Source organism: Ranitomeya variabilis, chromosome 2 (assembly GCF_051348905.1).
Source record: "Ranitomeya variabilis isolate aRanVar5 chromosome 2, aRanVar5.hap1, whole genome shotgun sequence".
NCBI classification, from domain to species: Eukaryota; Metazoa; Chordata; class Amphibia; order Anura; family Dendrobatidae; genus Ranitomeya; species Ranitomeya variabilis.
Window position 1 is genome coordinate 463241700 of NC_135233.1, and position 13319 is coordinate 463255018.

The 13319-nt window shown below is 46.7% G+C and overlaps 1 protein-coding gene across 2 annotated transcripts in view; it reads left to right on the forward strand.

Moving 5' to 3' along the window:
* Positions 1 to 13319, forward strand: part of LOC143806708 (ribosomal protein S6 kinase alpha-4-like) — a 138706-nt gene that overhangs the window by 111411 nt on the left and 13976 nt on the right. For both annotated transcript variants that reach the window (XM_077287528.1, XM_077287529.1), the window contains exons 13-14: positions 9430 to 9600; positions 9691 to 9882. In XM_077287528.1, the coding sequence (XP_077143643.1) occupies positions 9430 to 9600; positions 9691 to 9882 (363 nt within the window). The remainder of the gene's footprint in view (positions 1 to 9429; positions 9601 to 9690; positions 9883 to 13319) is intronic.

Sequence of the window (13319 nt, forward strand, 5' to 3'; positions counted from 1 at the left end):
CATAATAATAGTAATAATAATAATAATAATAATACAAAAATTAAAACTGTAACACACCTTTTAACTCTCTCCCTGTTCAAGTGCCGCCACTCTGGTGGTCTTTAATAATTTTGCAGCCGGTGACATGACTTGCATAATTTGTGCGACTGCTGCACCGAGTCTTGGATTGACTACGTGCCATAAATGCCAGTGGTTCACAATTCCTGTTGTTAAAAAGAAACTGTATTTTCCATAGACTTTGCATAAATCAATAGTACCTAGTACAGGTAAATAGAAGAAACTTTGTAACATATCGTATCAGACAAATCTGCTTCTTTCTCCACTTATGAGCCACTTCTCTCACTACCTCCTAAACTCACTATCCATGCCAACATAAAAAAATGCTCAAATTTATCTTGATGAAGACAAGTTGGACTGTCAGCACAAGTGAGGCGTCAGATTACAGCTCCAAAGATGACTGCCGGGTCACCCAGGTACGATGACATGCAAGCTCCTTCTCAAAGCAGGACCTCACACGCCTCCTCCCTGTGTACGAGAGACTGATCTAATACCCTGCAATGTAAAAGCACTGCAGAGTATTAGATTAGCAATCAGGGCAGGGAAAATTGATGTCTCATCCTGGCACAAAGTAGAAAAGAAAAGTTTAAAAAAAAATATTTAAAAAAATCACAAAATAAAGAATAAAAAATATATATTAATCCAAAAATACTTAGACTTATTTTAAAACAAAAATAAAACAGGATTTTTGGTTGCTTACCGTAAAATCTGTTTCTCGGAGCCTTCATTGGGGGACACAGGAACCATGGGTGTATGCTGCTGCCACTAGGAGGCTGACACTATGCAAATAAAAAAGTTAGCTCCTCCTCTGCAGTGTACACCCCACCGTCAGGAAGTAGGATATTCAGTTAGTGAGAAAGCAGTAGGAGAAGCAACGTGTAAAAGAGAAAGAATAATAATAATATAATAATAATCTTTATTTATATAGCGCCAACAAATTCCGTAGCGCTCCACAGATTAACAGTTTCAAACACTCAAAGAGTGTTTAAAGAACTCAAACGTTAACAGTATAACACAATAAACAGAGCTGTTCAACTTGGGAGGGTGCTGTGTCCCCCAATGAAGTCTCCGAGAAACAGATTTTACGGTAAGCAACCAAAAATCCTGTTTTCTTTATCGCCTCTCATTGGGGGACACAGGAACCATGGGACGTCCCAAAGCGGTCCCTGGGGTGGGAAAAAACAGACTTCCATCAGGTCAGCGGACTCACCACTGCCGCCTGAAGAATCCTTCTGCCCAGGCTGGTGTCCGCCGAAGCGTAGGTATGGACCTTGTAAAACTTGGCGAACATGTGGATGGAAGACCAGGTTGCCACTTTGCAAAACAAAGCCCTGTGGCGTACCGCACAGGAAGCGCCGACTGCCCGGGTAGAGTGAGCCTTTGTCCCAGGAGGGGGCACTCAGTTCTTGATCCGGTAAGCCTCCAAAATCGCCGTTCTGATCCAGCGAGCAATAGTCGCCTTGGAAGCCGGCAGGCCTCTACGCGTGCCATCAGGGATGACGAAAAAAGAGAATCCATCTTTCGGAAAGCGGCCATGCTAGCCAGGGAGATCCTCACTGCCCTGACGAGGTCCAGCCTGTTCTACGATCGCTCCAGAGGATGAGTCGGAGCTGGACAAAAAGGAAGGTAGAACGATGTCCTCGTTGAGGTGGAAAGGTGAAAACCACGTCGGGAAGGAAGGAAGGCACTGGGGACATGCACTGCGGATCTCACCAGGACTGTTGCCTCTGCCCAAAGGAGGATCCTGGAAACCTCGGTCGAGGCCAGAGAACTCCGAGTCCACCCCTGGTGGTTGACATATGCCACTGCTGTGGCATTGTCTGTCTGGATTCGAATTGGCAGGCTCCTGAGAATCCTTACCCAGTGAAGAAAAGACAGAAAGATGATCTGGAACTCGAGGACATTGATCTTCAGAGAGGACTCCTGCGCCGACCAACAACCCTGAAAAAAAACAGGTGACAAAGCCCCACGCCTCAGCCGAGCAGGCTGGCGTCCGTCGTCACCACCTGCCAGAGAACTGGAAGGAAGGATCTGCTCTGAAGGATCTGCTCAGGGATATGAGAAGTGACCTCGGCCACCAGTCGAGGAACCGTTTGACCCGGGAAGAAAGCTGGATCGGACGATGCAGGGAGAAGACAGACCTGTCCCCCTGTGATGAATAGCCTGCTGAAGAAGTCTTGAATGAAATGGGCGAAGGAAAATCGCTTCCGATGTTGCAACCAACCTCCCCAGGACCTTCATGGCCCATCGGAAAGGAGGGAAGCTGAGAACCCTGGAGCAAGCGAACTTCCCGACGAAGGAGAGATATCTTGTCTTCGGGAAGGAAGACCCTGGTCCGACAAGCGTCGAAGAACATGCCCAGAAATACGAGGCGCTGAGAAAGAACAAAACGGGACTTCTTCCTGTTGAAGAGCCACCCGCAACGGCTAGAGTGTCGGGAAAGATGGATAGACTTTTGGGAGCCTGAAACCAAAATTCCTGAGCCTCCATGAAAGCGATTACTGAACGAGGGGATTCTATCCTGAAGTGTCTCCGAAGAAACTTCTTGTTCAGCAATTTGAGATCCAGACTGGGACGAACCTTGTCGTCCCTTTTTCGGTACAAGGAGATTCGAAGAGAAGCCTGTGAACCATTCCTGTTCTAGGGCGGGAAAAATTACCGTGGATTTAAGGAGGGAAACAATGGCTGTAAAGAAAACTTGGGACTAGAGCGGGGTCTCTTGGAAGTCGGGATTCGAAGAAACGATCCCGGGGCCGTGAAATGAATCTATTTTGTATCCAGAGGATACAAGTTCCCTGACCCATGCATCCTCTACTGAGGAGACCCAGACGTCCCTGAGGAAGAGGAAACGGCTGCCCAGCCTGGGAAACGGGCTGGGGTCTAGTCGTGAGTCATGCCTAGGTGGATCTTCCAGTCCTAGACCTGGAGACTCCACCTTAGAAGTAGCGGGAACGCCAGGAAGAGTGAGTCCGAAGGATGCCTTCTTCTCTTAACGTGCCTGTGGCCTCTGCTGTTGCGAAGAGGAATCTGATGCCGCGAAACGACGAAAAAAGGCCGAAAAGACCGAAGTTGCCGCCTAAGGGGAGGGAGGCGAGGTCTGGAGAAGGGAACTGGTGCCGCCAGTGGCGTCCTTAATAATTTGGTCCAGCTTGGCACCGAAAAGACGTGATCCTTGAAAAGGCTCGTAAGGGACTTCTTTGATGACTCTTGAGCCAAACGGTGCGACGGCAGGCAACAACATTACTGGGCGCCTGAGCGGCAGAAGACGCGACCTCCAGGGAACAAATTATACCCCGGCGTGAGTAATCTGGGTGGCAAGTTCCACCAGCCGGACTGGTGGAGCTCCGGCTTGAATGCCCCAACGGAGTTGTTTAGCCCCTTCGGATACAAACTTTGAAACCCAAGTAGCAAAGGCCAGGCATAGGGATGATATGGCAGCTTCGAAAGCCGACTTCGCGAAGGATTCCGTGATCCCATCGATGGAATCTTTCAGAGCCGCCCCACCGGACAGCGTGAGGACTGTGTTGGTGGCAAGTCTAGCGGCCGGCGGATCCACAGAGGGAGAGGTCGTTCTCTATTGCCTCTCATTCCAGTTGGCGATGAGATCCGGAGGAAAGAGATATGAGACTCCAAGACGCTTGCCTCTTTTAAAACGTCTGGTCGAATTCTCTCTTTCTCTGGCCAGAAGCTCCTCGAATTCAGGATGAGGAGCGAATACCTTGGGAGGTAGTTTAGACCGTCTAAGCGAAACCGCCTGATCTGCTGGTTCCGTAGAGGAATCTTTGATGCCACAGGTCTGATTGGTTGCTCCAATGAGGCTTTGAACCATATCCCTCATGCTAGCGATTTGGTTCGAATCAGGCCCCAACATATCCTCCGAAGGAGCATCAGAGAAAGCCTCGCCTGACTCCGGGGGGAAGGACCAGGGGGAAGTCGACCACAGAGAAGGACCGTGGGGCGAGATGGACCGAGAAGAGAACTCGCGTTCCTGTCCAGACTGGCGTTCCTGTCTGGATCTTTCGCGGCCTGTATTGGAAGTCTCGGACGGAGCTTCTTGCGACCCGCTGGCTACTACGGAAGTCTGCAGGGGCAACCGATCGAGCACAGACACAAGGGTCTGGGACACCCGTGTGTGATACTGATAGAGACAGAGAGGAGGCCCAGCCTGGGGTGGGGACTTCGCTCTGAGGCGGAGCAGCAGGGGGGTCCTGGGCGGTGAGCATAATGTGGGTTGCTGCAGGCCTGCCTGAGGGAAGCTTGCAGATACAAGAGGAACACGGAAAGTGTTTCACTAAGGCACAGGAAAAGGTAGGAGGACGGGAGCGACCTCCCTTAAAATTAAACCGAATGGGCCCCTGAGGAAAATATCAGAAGGTTAGAGTAGACAGTGTCGGTCTGCAGTGCAGAGCTATTCACGGCAGGCGCTGCGGTTTCCAGATGGAAGGCTGCATGGCTTGGAAGATGGAACGATAGCCCCTAGGAGAACCGGCAGTCACAACTAGGGCACCCTCTTGTCCGAAACTTGCTGCAGGCCTGAAGAACAGCAGAGGGGAGATGCGAGGATGCCGGAAATTCGCGGTCATAAGCTGCGAAGAAAACGTTCCTGGTGCACGGGGAGTGGTGGGTGGGGCCAGGAGCACCAAGATGGCGCCGGTGGGCGGGGCTCACCGATGATTGTCGGGCGGGAAAAAAGCCCGCCCGAGGGAAAGTAAGTGGGAGGAGTCGCGGCGCCGGAAGTAGGTCCCGGTAGAAGCCGGGGCCTAAATTTGAGGGGGAATGGGCCGCGGCGGTGGGAGAAGCGCGGACGCCGGGATAAGCGGCGCGGCCACCCGCAAGGCCACCGCGACAAGAGGTACAGTGCGGCCTGGAGGAGAAAGCGGCGTGGCTACCTGTAAGAATCAGAAAGGGCTAGTGTGGCCGCAAGAGGAAAGCGGCGCGGCTACCTGGAAGGCCGCTGCGCCGGGACAGAAACTGCGGCCGCAGGGGGGAGCGGCGCGGCGGCCTGCACAGCCGCCGCGCCGGGCCAAACACAGTGCGGTCGGGGGAAAAGGGCAGCGCGGTCGCCTGCAAGGCCGCCACACCAGAGAACAGCGCGGTCGCCGAAGGAAGCAGCGCGGCAGCCACGCGAACAGAGCAACAACCCCCACCCCACGTGTCCCCGGCGGCTAATACACAATGGAAGAGACGGGAAAACGCCGACCAGGCCAAGGCAGCCTGGAAAAAAATTCCAAGGGGCACTTTGAGGATAGGGTATGAAGGGATACTCACCTAAAACATCCCACGCTGTCTTTACTAACCTCAATCCGGGGAAAATATCAGAAGTCCAGGGAGCTGATGGACGTCCTCGTCTCCTCCAACCGACAGGCTCTGGTGGGCGAGTGGGTGGGGGACGGAGCTAGGACCGGACTTCTAAGCAAACTTGTGTGCTAGGATCTTGGTCCTGCTGTGGGATCTATGAGGATACGGGGTGGCAGTACACGCCGTACTCATAGTCCGTATTGTGGGATTACAGGTGTGACTGTTCACCCTGTATCCCTCCGGAAAATCTGAAAAGGAACGACGCACATTGAGGTAGATAAGGGTCTAATGAAAGACCCGTGTCCACCTCCTACTGACACTAAGCTAAACTGAATATCCTACTTCCTGTCGGTGGGGTGTACACTGCAGAGGAGGAGCTAACTTTTTTATTTGCATAGTGTCAGCCTCCTAGAGGCAGCAGCATACACCCATGGTTCCTGTGTCCCCCAATGAGAGGCGATAAAGAAATAAAGTACACATAATTAGTATCGCCGCATCTGAGATGACCCAACCTATAAAACTGTCTCACTACATAACCCATTCAGTGAACACCTTAAAAATAAAAAGTGACCGAAAACAATGCTTTTTCCTCATACTGCTGAACAAAAAGTGGAATAAAATTAGATCAAAAAGTCGAAGGTACATTAAAATAGTATCACTCCATCTTGTCCCACCAAAAACATGCTGCCATACAGCTCAATCAGCGTAAAAATAAAAAAGCTATAGCTCTCAGAATAATGCAATGCGAAAACAATTCTTTTATTTTTACAAAATTGTTTTTATTGTGTAAAAGCGGCAAAACATAAAAGAATTATATAAAATCGCTGTAATCGCACTGTCCCGAAGAATAAAGCTGTCTTATCACTTTTACAAAGTGAGCGGCAAAAAGAAATAATTCCTGAAATTCTGTTTTTTTGTTAATTCTGCCTCCCAAAAATTGGAATAGAAAGCGATCAAAAAGTGTCATGTGCCTGAAAATAGTACCAATAAAAATGTCAATCTTAGTTTGTGATAGCAGCCAAACATAAAAACCCCATATAAATCTGGTATCGCTGTAATCGCACTGACCCAAAGAATAAAGTTATCTAATCACTTATACCGCACTAGGAATAGCGTAAAAAATAAATAAGACCAATTTTTGACATGCTTTTTATTTGTTAATTCTACCTTCCAAATATCGCAGTAAGGCTCTACTAACATTTATCCTGCTCTCTACTGAGCGCTTACACCGGGGTTTCCGTGTAAATCTCTGAAATACGTGATTCAGGCGGCACACCCGGTGGAAGACTCCCTATAATGAAGCAGATGGAGGCACTGTGAGCGCAGCCTGGCCTGTGATCCAGCGGTGTCCATCCATTAAAGTGTGGTCAACCACATTTTTGTGCACTTCTGAAAATAAAGACAACACTGATCAGAGTCTAGAGTAACTCTGATGCCTCTTTATAGTGAATAGATCCCTTGGGGGTTTCCTCTGAATCACGTAATTTGGAGATTTAGATGGAAACCCCAATATAAGTGCTCAGCATAGTGCACAGTATAAATGTAATCCAAAATGTTATAGAAAATGTTCCCAATAAAATCTTCAACTCAAGCCCCCAAAAAAGCAAGTCCCCACTCAGGTGCGTCCTCTGTCAATGGAAATATAGGGGGCTTCCACTTTACTAGTAGCACAAAGGCTTTGGAAAAGCGCTATGGCTCCTCACCCCCCAAAAGAAAACCAGAAAATTCTGTGCTTCCAAATTCAAATTCCTCCCTCCCTTCTGAGCCCCAGAGTGTACCTAGACGACATTTAGCATCCACATGCTTGGCATCTCTGTAGTGATGAGAGCCCGTCTAAGTACCAGAGTCCACCATGTCTACAGAAGAACTGTAATTTTCAATTTGCTCAACGTAATATTATAAAATTCTGTGAATTGTCTGAGGCTTAAAAATACTCACTACCCCCTGGATGAATTCCTCAAGAGGTGTAATTTCCAAAATGGGGTCACTTGTGTGGGTTTCTTTGTTTTTGGCATTTCAGGGGCTCTGCAAATATGACATGGCATCCTCAATCTATTGCAGCCAAATTTGTGCTCCAGAATTCAATTGGCGCTCCTTTCTTACCGAGCCCTGCCGTGCACCCAAACATTAGTTTTCCACCACATATGGGGTTTCAGCTTACTCAGGAGAAATAGCACAACAAATTCCACAATCCATTTTCTCCTGTTACCCTTGTAAAATACAAAATTTGAGACTAAATGAACATTTCTGCGAGAAAAATTAAAATGTTCATTATTTCCTTCCACATTGCTTTATTTCCTGTGAAGCACCGAAAGGGTTAATACATTTCTTGACTATGGGTTTGAGCACCTTGAGGGGTGCAGTTTTTAAAATTGTCACTTTTGTGTATTTTCTATCACATAGACCCCTCAAAGTCACTTCTAACGTGATGTGGTCCCTAAAAAAAAATATGGTTTTGTAAATTTTGTTGGAAAAATTAGAAATCGCTGGTCAACTTTTAACCCTTCTAACTTCCTAACAAAAAAAATTATGTTTAAAAAATGATGTTGAAGTAAAGTAGGCATATGGGAATTGTTATTTCTTAATTATTTTGTATAGCATGACTAACTGGTTTTAAGGATATAAAAATTGAAAGTTTGAAAATTGCAAAATTTGCAAAATTTTCACAAGTAAGCACAAAAAATTCAACCTAAATTTACCACCAACATAAAATACAATTGCAAAAAAGACAATGTGTCATGAGAAAACAATCTCCTGGGATACATTGAAGCTTTCAAAAGTTATTTCCACATAAAGTGAAACTGGTCAGAAATGTAAAATTTGGCCTGGTCTGGAATTTGAAAACGGGCTTCGGAGCGAAGGGGTTAACCAAATTTTGTGACATCACAGACTTTAAGCTTATTGGAGATTTTTTTGCATTAGATTATTTTTTTGGGATACTTTATGAGAGACATAGGTACCATGGGTTGTATTCTGCCACTTAGTCTTAGTAAAAAATCTGACTCGTAGCCAGCAGGCTCTGCAGCTGACACCCAACTATTCAGTTTATCTTTGCATGGAGCTCTTTTGAGTTTAGGCATGCAAGTCTGTAGAAGAAGGGTACTACAAGCGGCAGCTACTTGGATAGTAACCTTAGGGATTTCCATTCTTCCTTCTGCACTACTGGTATTAGTTTTTCCACCGCAGGGACTGTTTTAGGACATCCCATGGTTCCTGGTTTCCCCAATGAAGCAATAGAAAAATGAAGATTTTTGGTACTCACCATAAAATCTTTCTTGTAGCCTTCATCGGGGATCTTGGTTTTGCTGCACCTTCTGCATTTTTACTAACTGAATAGCTGGGTGTCTTAAGATGTACTCCTAGTGTCAGTCTCCCGATTGCAGCATATAACCCCTTGTTTCTGCATCCCCCAATGAAGCGATAGATAAATGAAGATTTTTTGGTACTCGCCATAAAATCTTTATTTGCAGCCTTCATTGAGGGACACAGCACCCTCCCTTGTTTGGGGTCTTGGTTATGCTCCTACTGCTTGTTAATTAACTAAATAGCTGGGTGTCTAAGATGTTTTCTTAGTGTCAGCCTCCCGATGGCGGCATATAACCCATGGTTTCTGTGTCCCCCAATGAAGGCTAGAAGAAAGAAATTTTACAGCGAGTAAAAAAATATTCACATATGTACCAAACCAATTTTATAGATACATAGAACCATTTATAACACAATAGAAAGAAATTTGAAGTCGTGCCAAGGCAAAAAGGAAATTATCAGTTTTATGGTCTGAGAGGAAGTGTCTCAGAAACTTTCCATTCACTTGGCGCAGGCCAGAGAAAGCTGCCAATTCCAGGATGAAACCAAAAGTCTGTAAGAGTGCAGTCAGATGGCCGTATAAATCGGAGCGCAGTGCACGGACTGGCCAGCTGCTCTTCCCCAATCCCGCGGCCAGTCCGTGCACTGTGTTCCTATCTCAGTATGATTTATGTGGCCGTCTGAGAGCGCCCTAATACCGGCTTTGAGTATGTTCTCTCAACTTGTAAAATGCACATGCCTTTTCTTGATTGGAGCGTTTCTGCGTTGCAGTATCACTCCTATCTGGTTATGGAGCTCCTGGATGGTGGCGAGCTGCTGGATCGTATCAAAAAGCAGTCCCGCTTCAGCGAGGTAGAAGCAAGCAGTCTGATGCGCAGCCTTGTGAGTGCGGTGGCTCATATGCACGAAGCTGGGGTGGTCCACAGAGATCTTAAACCAGAGGTGAGGTAGATCCTGACTCCAGACCTCTTCTAGAGAATTGGATTTCTGGCGCATTTGTCATTTACGTCAAGCTTCCGTTACTTTATACAGAATCTGCTCCTTTCGTCTCCCGGTGAGAATGCTGTTCTAAAGGTGATAGACTTTGGCTTTGCCCGGCTGCGTCCACCAGGGTCTCGGCCCTTGCACACGCCTTGCTTTACACTGCACTATGCGGCCCCAGAACTGCTGTCTCGTCAGGGCTATGATGAGTCTTGTGATTTATGGAGCCTCGGGGTAATCATGGTAAGTGTCATATGACCTCGTTTATCCGGTTGGCATTTGTTTGCCTAATGCGTAATTATATTCCCTTGGATTCATAGTTATCACTGTTACCAGGTAATTTTAGACTTATTTAGTTGAAGACAATGGAGAAAACATACTGTTCTCAGATGACCTCATTTCCCACAGAGTCAACACATGAACACTACCCACTGCCATCTGCCACTATCACCAACACTAGTGCAGAAAGTGATTGGCACGCAAGCTGTTGTCAAGAGCATATCTGCTCCTCACCATGCACAGTCAGGAGCAGGGAGCCTGCAGATCTATGATGTACAAAACAACAAAAACATAAAAAAGCACATATTACCTACTGTGCGCAACTTACAGGGTCCATTTGGCTGCCTTATGGGACTGCTTGACTCCCTACATTTTACCCTATCTTAGGTTTACGTGATGTGCAGTGCTTGGCCTTCTTTTAATACTCTGTTTAGACAGGAGCGCACTGAATGAGATCGGCAGCGCAGGTCCTGTTTATGCTACCGAGAACAATGATCTTTTGTGCTCAACAAAAGATATTTTCTCCAGCAAACCAGTAATTTTCTATATATATATGTTCCCTTTCCTGGCCCCATCCTGGTATATATCTCCCTTATCCTGGGCTCCATCCTGGTGTATATGTCTCTTCTCCTGGGCTCCATCCTGGTATATATGTCCTTTATCCTGGGCCCCATCCTGGTATATATGCCTCTTATCCTGGGCCCCATCCTGGTATATATGTCTCTTATCCTGGGCCCCATCCTGGTATATATGTCCCTTATCCTGGCCCCATCCTGGTGTATATGTCCCTTATCCTGGTGTATATGTCCCGTATCCTGGGCCCCATCCTGGTGTATATGCCTCTTATCCTGGGCCCCATCCTGGTATATATGTCTCTTATCCTGGCCCCATCCTGGTATATATGTCCCTTATCCTGGCCCCATCCTGGTATATATCTCCCTTATCCTGGGCTCCATCCTGATGTATATGTCCCGTATCCTGGGCCCCATCCTGGTGTATATGTCCTTTATCCCAGGCCCCATCCTGGTGTATATGTCCCTTATCCCGGGCCCCATCCTGGTGTATATGTCCCTTATCCCGGGCCCCATCCTGGTATATATGTCCCTTTTCCCGGGCCCCATCCTGGTGTATATGTCCCTTATCCGGTGCCCCATCCTGGTATATATGTCCCTTATTGACCAGGATGGGGCCCAGGATATGTCCCTTATCCTGCACACAACAGTCTTAATGTATATTGGAGACTCCCAACTTCCATCCACAGATAATGTCAGGGGATAGAAGGATCCCGCCTGCTAGATTTTCCAAATCCGATCCTTTGGTTCTCTTAGAGATAAGCTGCGGCCAGATGAGTCTGGCAGAGGCTCACTTTTTTTGAGAGTCTTCGGGGCATTTTTTGGAGAACCTTCTAGTCTATTATATAGTTATTAAGATTGAAGGAAGACTTTAAGTCCATCTAGTTCAACCCATAGCCTAACATGTCCTAACATGTTGATCCAGGGGAAGGCAAAAAAACCCATGTGGTAAGAGTAAGCTCCACCATGGGGAAAAAAATTCCTTCCCGACCCCACATACGGCAATCAGATTAGTTCCCTGGATCAACGCCCTATCAAGGAATCTAATATATATACCCTGTAACATTATACTTTTCCAGAAAGGCATCCAGTCCCCTCTTAAATTTAAGTAATGACTCACTCATTACAACATCATACGGCAGAGAGTTCCATAGTCTCACTGCTCTTACAGTAAAGAATCCGCATCTGTTATTATGCTTAAACCTTTTTTCCTCCAGACGTAGAGGATGCCCCCTTGTCCCTGTCACCGGTCTATGATTAAAAAGATCATCAGAAAGGTCTTTGTACTGTCCCCTCATATATTTATACATTAACATAAGATCACCCCTTAGCCTTCGTTTTTCCAAACTAAATAGCCCCAAGTGTAATAACCTATCTTGGTATTGCAGACCCCCCAGTCCTCTAATAACCTTGGTCGCTCTTCTCTGCACCCGCTCCAGTTCAGCTATGTCTTTCTTATACACCGGAGACCAGAACTGTGCACAGTATTCTAAGTGTGGTCGAACTAGTGACTTGTATAGAGGTAAAATTATGTTCTCCTCATGAGCATCTATGCCTCTTTTAATGCATCCCATTATTTTATTTGCCTTTGTAGCAGCTGCCTGACACTGGCCACTGAATATGAGTTTGTCATCCACCCATACACCCAGGTCTTTTTCATTGACGGTTTTGCCCAGAGTTTTAGAATTAAGCACATAGTTATACATCTTATTACTTCTACCCAAGTGCATGACCTTACATTTATCCCCATTAAAGCTCATTTGCCATTTATCAGCCCAAGCTTCTAGTTTACATAAATCATCCTGTAATATAAAATTGTCCTCCTCTGTATTGATTACCCTGCAGAGTTTACTGTCATCTGGAAATATTGAAATTCTACTCTGAATGCCCCCTACAAGGTCATTAATAAATGTTAAAAAGAAGAGGGCCCAATACTGACCCCTGTGGTACCCCACTGCTAACCGCGACCCAGTCCGAGTGTGCTCCATTAATAACCACCCTTTGTTTCCTATCCCTGAGCCAGCTATCAATCCACTTACACATATTTTCCCCTAGCCCCATTATTCTCATTTTATGTAACAACCTTTTGTGTGGCACCATATCAAAAGCTTTTGAAAAGTCCATATACACTACATCCACTGGGTTCCCTTGGTCCAGTCCGGAACTTACCTCTTCATAGAAGCTGATCAAATTAGTCTGACATGAACGGTCCCTAGTAAACCCGTGCTGATACTGGGTCATGAGGTTATTCCTCTTCAGATACTCCAGTATAGCATCCCTTAGAATGCCCTCCAGGATTTTACCCACAGTAGAGGTTAAACTTACTGGCCTATAATTTCCGAGTTCAGTTTTTGTCCCCTTTTTGAATATTGGCACCACATTTGCTATACGCCAGTCCTGTGGTACAGACCCTGTTATTATGGACTCTTTAAAGATTAAAAATAATGGTCTATCAATGACTGTACTTAATTCCTTATACGCCAGTCCTGTGGTACAGACCCTGTTATTATGGACTCTTTAAAGATCTAATATATAATTGCCTAGAATACTACTTCCTGCAATTTGTGCCAACTTCCGTGGCTTTGTCCGGAGCTAATGTCCGGAGCTAATGTCCGGAGCTAATGTCCGGAGCTAATGTCCGGAGCTAATGTCCGGAGCTAATGTCCGGAGATAAGTGACGTCACCAGTGTCCTACACCCAGGCAGAGCACAGGGGCCCCAGGCAGCATATGGGGCCCCAGGCAGAGCACAGTGGCCCCAGGCAGAGCACAGGGGCCCCAGGCAGCATATGGGGCCCCAGGCAGAGCACAGTGGTCCCAGGCAGAGCACA